General features: G+C 34.4%; 1 protein-coding gene across 1 annotated transcript in view; it reads right to left on the bottom strand.

Moving 5' to 3' along the window:
- Positions 1-2,952: 2,952 nt before the first annotated feature.
- Positions 2,953-7,058, bottom strand: part of LOC124186196 (irregular chiasm C-roughest protein-like) — a 90,161-nt gene continuing 86,055 nt past the window's right edge. Inside the window, exons 8-13 of the mRNA XM_046577687.1 lie at positions 6,678-6,918; positions 6,197-6,352; positions 5,774-6,021; positions 5,422-5,657; positions 4,527-4,656; positions 2,953-4,401 (exon numbers count right to left, since the gene is read on the bottom strand). Coding sequence (XP_046433643.1) covers positions 4,303-4,401; positions 4,527-4,656; positions 5,422-5,657; positions 5,774-6,021; positions 6,197-6,352; positions 6,678-6,918 — 1,110 coding nt within the window. The 3' untranslated portion in view covers positions 2,953-4,302. The remainder of the gene's footprint in view (positions 4,402-4,526; positions 4,657-5,421; positions 5,658-5,773; positions 6,022-6,196; positions 6,353-6,677; positions 6,919-7,058) is intronic.

Below are 7,058 nucleotides of genomic sequence, written 5' to 3'. Positions count from 1 at the left end.
AAATGTATGTACATTTTTCAACGGTGTCAAGCGGCAAAAAGCAATCTTTGATTTTGTCAGAAGTTTTTACTTTACGCTTTGTAAAAAAATGTGCGCAAAATTGACGAAGGGACGATTCGACAAACTTAATTTCTATGCCCGACGGTATTACTTGGAATGAATACAAAGAATCAAACTAAACAATGATCAACAAATAATTACGAAAGTTTTTTTTAAATTAAATTAATTTCACCTTGTTTCTTTCTTTTCTCTTGCGTTAATTGAAACTTGTAAGTATGAAAGATTTGTGTACGTAAGAACGGCGGTAGAGCTTTAGGGATTTGACCGCCATGCATTGAATAATTACGTAAAGTTGCATCGGTGGATGTGGAGATGAAACGAAAAAAAAAAAAAAAAGACTTAATTATACACCGGTAGATATCTTAAATTATTCGTACGATTCGTATAATCGTTATATATATATATATATATATTTTTTTTTTTCTTCTCATGGTATATAGTCGATAAGTATTAATGATATAAAACTAATTAAACTTACAAGATACAGTGAGCAATAACTTCAGCTATTTACACAAAGTTATATTACAGAGTTCTCAGTTATAATATAAAGATATTTTCTTTTCCTCGTTTTATTTATTTATTTATTTATTTATTTTTTTTTTTGCTTTTGCTTCTTTTCTCTCCCTTTTTTTAAATCTATCTATCTTCTTTTAATTTCGTCGTCTTTTGTTTTTTTTTTTTTTTTTTCTCCACCTCCCCGCTCTCGTCAATTTTACAACGTGTGACAAGATTTTGTTATACGCGTTCGTATTAATGAATTACCTCGCTACGACGAAGGGTTGCCCTGTTTGCGTAACGCCGCTTCGTGGTTATATTCCTGTTTAAATAATTGATAGGCGACCCTGTTTCGTTATTAATTAGCAAAGCTTTCTCTCCTCTTCATCCGTACAGTTATTAATCTTATGGATGATTTTAAATAGGGGTTTTTTTTTTTTTTTTTTTTTCTTTTTCATACCTATAACGAGATACGTGAGAATATATACCGTGTATTGTTTACCTCACCAGGTATTAGGTATAATGTATCCTTTGTACAGTTTATTATTTCTTTTCCTAATAATGCATTTTTCTTACGTTTTTTTCTTTTCTTTTTCTTTTTTTTTTACGAAAAAGTATGAAACCATGTCAGTCTCTCTATACAGACTGGCAAGTACATAGCGAAAGGGTGAAGTATACTTATAAAAAACGTATAAATAGGACAAGTGTAGTATAGGTGCGGCTTCTTACGTACGGAAATCATAAAGATAATATAATATAAGTGTACATGGAGCATTCCACGCCAATTCGACCTGGGTTTTACCCTTGACCTTTTAGATTTGGTGCGCGATTTTTAAAGGATTTTTTTAGAAACGACTTTACCGACCGACCAGAATTAAAAATTTCAAATAATTCGGCCCACTCCGGGTCCAAGCTTGAAAATTTTGTTATCTGGCACAGGATTTTTCAGAATTTTTTCATACTTTTAATTTTGGACGGTCGATAAAATTGTAGAAAATTCAAAACGGGTCGAGAAAAAACTTAAAAAAAAACTGAGTACCATTCAAAGTGAGAACAATCATAGAAAAAATCGCGCGTCAAATCTAAGATGTGAAGGGTAAAACCCAGGTCGAATTGGCGTGGAACGCCCCATATATATATATATATATTTTGTGTGTGTGTGTATATATATATATACACATATTATACACGTATCTATTCGAGGCACGTATAACGCACCGCGAAGAATATTTTCACAAAAGGTTTTTTTTTTTTTTTTTTTTTTTAGATTAAAAAAATTCAGTTGCGTTTTGAAAATGAAGCGTTTGTTTTTTTTTCAATATACATTGACGTACATATACGTTTGTATATGTATATTTTCATGTATACGTTATTATTTGCGTAAATTGTTTACGTTTTTCGTTTTGCTCGAAACGTTGGTTTTTTTCGATAATGAAATTGTTATTACTATTCTTGTTTGTTTCACTTTAGTGCCATTGAACTATAGGCTCTATATGTTCATATTAACAACAGTGGATTAACATATCTAATTATTTAGCTATCTATATATAATATATACATACATATACATATGTATATATACATATATATATTCATAACGTGGCCTAACATTTGGGGTTTCTTTTATAATATGCAAAAGCATTCCTTGCTTTATCATTTCTCCGATTCGTATAACGATTTCAGGCCAATGGAAACTATTGCGACACAGAAAAACAAGTGTCAGTTTTACATTTATAAAATTCTTATAGAATGATTATTAAGAGTGTAAAGAGGATTTTGCTCAGCTCGTCGTGTAGACAAATGAAAATAAAATACTTTGTATCCTGGTCTGTTTTACTCATTCTGTTTTTTGTTCCCCTTTTTCTTCGATACATTCAACGAACTGGCGATCACTCAATTTGTTTCGTTAAGTTTCGTATTTTCGGTAAATATGTTTCATCGTTAGTTTCGATTTGTGATTCTGGGACTGTCTGTGTTGCCCGTTGCTTGATTATGGTACGAGATTTTTTTTGTTCCATTGCAGGAAAAAAAAAAGAAAAAACAAAATGGTTGAAACGACGCGCGGCGGAGTTTTTATCCAATTCTCAAATAAATGCTTACAATATCGATATCTAGTTGGTATCTGTTTCTTTTCATCATTTCTCTCTCTTTTTTGTTTTAATCAAAAGATTGTCAATATCTCAAGTCGTCTATATATACAACGTGTATTTTTGATACTATATTTTAAAATGTTCTTTTACTTCTGCTAATTACGAAGAGACACGTATTATAACGATAATCATCATTATCACACGCATCGGTATAAATTTCAACCTTACTGCATTAATTTCAATACATTTTCGGTATAATTTACGTACGTTTTTTTTTTAAATCCTTTTTTTCCTAAATTTTGATACATACATATATACATACATATATATATGTATGTATTCGTTTTATTTACTTCACGTTAATTAATTAATAACGTAGACGTATTTTGAACAATATCAAAAGCCAAAGATTGTGAAAATTACCGAATCTTACGATTCATTTATCTCTAAGGAATAAAATTTTGAAAGTTGTCCAAATAACAATGATAAACATGTCAATTTAAATCTATGCAACAGAACGTAAGGCTAAGAAGGCTCGCGTATGACGATTATGATTATTATTATTATTATCATCATCGACTACACCTAAAGAATACTTTTTCTTTTTTCACATATTTGGGAACTTTTAAAAAGATTACTTTTTACAAACACGATAAGTTTTGTCCGTTTTGACGCTAGTTTTTCAAGTTGCTTAGCTGACAATTCTTACTACTTACATCTACTGAGTAGGTAGAAAAATGATTGACAATTAAAAACAAAAATAATAATAACGATTAGATAATCATTTTATACAAGTAATCGAGAGAAAACCCAGATCCCTTTCTTGCAGTTGTATACAAGTTGACTTGCTTATAACATTTTCGTTATTTTTTTTTTTTTTTTTTTTTTTTTTTTTTATAATATATAATGTACGTTGACGTTGTTATCGATACATGAATTTCAGTGGCAATTATCATCTTTTTTTACATTCATGCTCGTTTTCAGATCGTCACTATTTTATTTATTTATTTATTTATTTTTTTTTTATTTCACGCGCGATAGCGGTCATATTGTTTTTCGAGATTTCTTTTTTTTTTCTCTAACTTTCTCCTTTCTCTCTTTATATTTTGTTCATCATTTTCAAAATCCGAAACACTAGGCTTCTCTTTACAACTATTTATATTGCCTTTATCACAGGTTAGATCGAGCGTCTTAAGATGAAATACGATTCCTTTTAAATTTTTTTATTTTTATAACGATCTAAGGCATCGCTTGAAACGAATTATTATATTAGAAATCTTTTGCACATTACATCTTCTTTCTCTCATCATGTTTTTACCGATCATATACCTATTTAAATATCTCCTACCTCTTCTAATACATTTTTATCACTCCTTACAATAGCCTTTGCGTGTCCAACTTTCAATATTCGTGGAATCTCAATATCGATCCTCGCCATGAGATCTTTTGAAAGCAGTTTCAGACTGTAGAGATTTTGCGATCTGGGCAGACAATCTCGGTCATATCATCGTCGGAAAATCGTCGTATCGTCAAGTGTGTCCTTTTTTTTTAAAGGTCAACAGGACGACGAATCGTTTCGACGATACTCTTGACGCGCACTTGAAACCAGAATCCTCTAATATTTAGCAGGGACTATTCCAGCTGTAGAGTTCCAATCTCATACATGCGTCGCCAGACTTCCAACTGCCGATGTACGCTTCACCGTTGCAACGCCTCCGTTCGGCCCCCCCGTTATGTAATGGGCAGATAATGGAGCCTGTGAAAAATCGCACAATATGCATTCGTTTTAGTTCACATTGTTGGGTACGGCAAGCCTCCATTATCACGTCTATCGATGTACTTTTACATAGCAGGCTACTGTAATTTGATGATGATATTTACCTGCGGACCTGCCCCGTTCAAAGCGTTCATATTACTCATTCGCATCGCCTGAGTATATGGCGGAGGGGCTGGAGTTACACCGGGTATCGCCGTGTGAGGTGCGTGCCTGAGTTGCTCTGCCGCTGACATTCTAATCGAGCAAAAGTTTTGATTAGTATATTCGTCAAAGATAATTATTGGTGCATTTTCTCGCTGGACCAGCAAATTTTAGTATTGAAGAAGTACGTATGAGTATGGTTCCAAAATGGGCTCCACTTTGGGAATATATGTCTCAACGACCTATTATTTCAAATTGATTGGGTTTTGTTTTATGCAAAATTATGTATATCAAGGTTTATTTACAGTTGTTTTGTTTGTATTAGAGTTAGTGGATAGGAAGCATTGTTATTGATATTAACGTCAACCATTTGACTCGGTGACACGTTATGCGGTTTCTACAATATCACAAAAAAGGCTGAACCGATTTACTTGAAATACTCCGTATTGAATGACTCTATTGAAAAATTGCACGAATGAAGCTCTATCTACATACTTTTGAATAAAAAAAATCCAATCAAACAGACTAATTGGTTAATGAGATATAAACTTGCAAAATTCTCCCACTTTTTCAACCATCCACCCTTATAAATCTCCTTAAAATAAAGGCATAAAGTATTTTAGCCGTTGTACTAAGAATTTTCACTGCAGTAGCAAACTATTTACAAGTGTAGTCAAATGGGCTTCCCAATTTAGCAAGGTCGTTAATTAAACTTGAAAGATTCTAGCTTTTGCAATATATTTTTCTCTTGCTATCTACGTATTGACATTAAAACTTGTTGCACCAGCGAATCATTTCCTTTATCTGCGTGGTAATCTTTACAATATACGTTTGTCCGATATATAATCGATCACTCACCTCAAGTAAGGGTTTCCATAAGTGGCTGAAAACCTTGGATCTATAACAGAATTGACCTGTTGCGTGTTGTTACCAAGGTTCGCCGAACTGAGACCAATTTTTTTAGAACCGAGAATACCTCCCGAGGGTATCCTGCTCAGGGATTCTCTGGATGCTCCCATTCCTTGGGCAACTGGCGGCGTGTAGTCACGAGCGTAGTCGACGTATGGCACGTAACCGTTGTTGTTGCTTCCATCCTGTATCGTTTAAATGTTAATTTTGTCCAAGATTCAATTTACATAAGTAAGAGCGCAGCTATTTTCTGCAAGATCTGAACATCGATCATGTTTGATTTTTGAAAAAATCTCCTTACATTGTTCTTTGGCGGAAATGATGGCTCTGTGTAATCGGCGCTGTATCTGAATCCGAGCGGATTAGGAACCGGACCTGCTAATGCCAGCGCGTTGACGCCTCTGGTGCTCCCTTCTCCTTCGCTATCCAGGGCAGTGACGCTCTCTGCATTGCTTACACTTGATCCAGCTCTAATATCCGCTTTGACGTCGGAAAGATTGCTGCTACGATCGCTTTCGCGATATCGCTCGTTGTTCGAATCTGTCTCTTCTGTAAAATGCATTGGAAAATTCATACGAAGAAGAGATTATGAATGCAGACCTCGAAATTTGAGGGTAAAAATTGTTGCACATTTAGAAGAGTTAACCATTTTTCAGGATATTATCATCGATACTCCGATTGATTGATTGACTCAAAGAATTGATAATTGCAATGTTTTACTCACGAAGATCGTTGTCTTGAGCTTGTACAGTACGTGGCCTAGGCTGTTTGATACGATCTCGACAGTGCAGGATTAGAGCTACGATTATCCCAACGAGGATCACACATACGACTAATCCTCCGATAATAAGAATCAGCTGCCAATCGACTGGAATCAGCGCTAGAAGGGTAATAAAATTTAGTTACATATGACGTTGGAACTCTCTGAGGAAAAAGACGAAAAGTACGTTGCATTGAAGGAACACAATTATGCGTCAAGTCCGTAAGAAAAATTCCAAATCTTTACTTAGTTTTTACTTATTGGGCGTGATCAGGTTTGGGAGACATTTTGTCAAACTCAAAGCAGGGTACAAAGATTACAACAAAGTCTTCTGATACAGTCCAAGCTGTTCGAGTACGTTTTCTGGTTCTTTTTTAGGCAGTATTTGCTCTTGTCGTGTAACGAGGCCAGGTATAAATAAGAGAACAAAGTTTTTATTACTTACCGTGAGTGGTGAGCTTGATAATCACAGAGTCACTTCCGTAACTGTTTGTCACCGTACAATTGTAGTCTCCAAAGTAAGTCGATACTGGATCCAGAAGTGTTATGGTGCTGACTATTCCTTCGGGCGTGAATTCTTCCTGGACAAGATAGGGCGTGCTGTTCGATGTGAAATTCAATTCTCTACCTCCGAAGCTCCACGTCACCGTATCTGCCTTTGGTACGGAAATAGCTGTGCATTCAACCTGCGGGATAAGAATATTTTTCTTCAATTCCAGATAAAAATTAAGTATGTCGGAAAAATGACGCATTGCCAGTTATCATAGAATATTGAGTTGAATGTAAGTCTGCTTTCAATGGCCAAGATCCCTGACTCATCGGGAAA

The sequence above is a fragment of the Neodiprion fabricii genome, chromosome 7 (assembly GCF_021155785.1).
Source record: "Neodiprion fabricii isolate iyNeoFabr1 chromosome 7, iyNeoFabr1.1, whole genome shotgun sequence".
Taxonomy (NCBI): Eukaryota; Metazoa; Arthropoda; class Insecta; order Hymenoptera; family Diprionidae; genus Neodiprion; species Neodiprion fabricii.
This window is presented reverse-complemented; position numbering and strand designations above follow the sequence as displayed.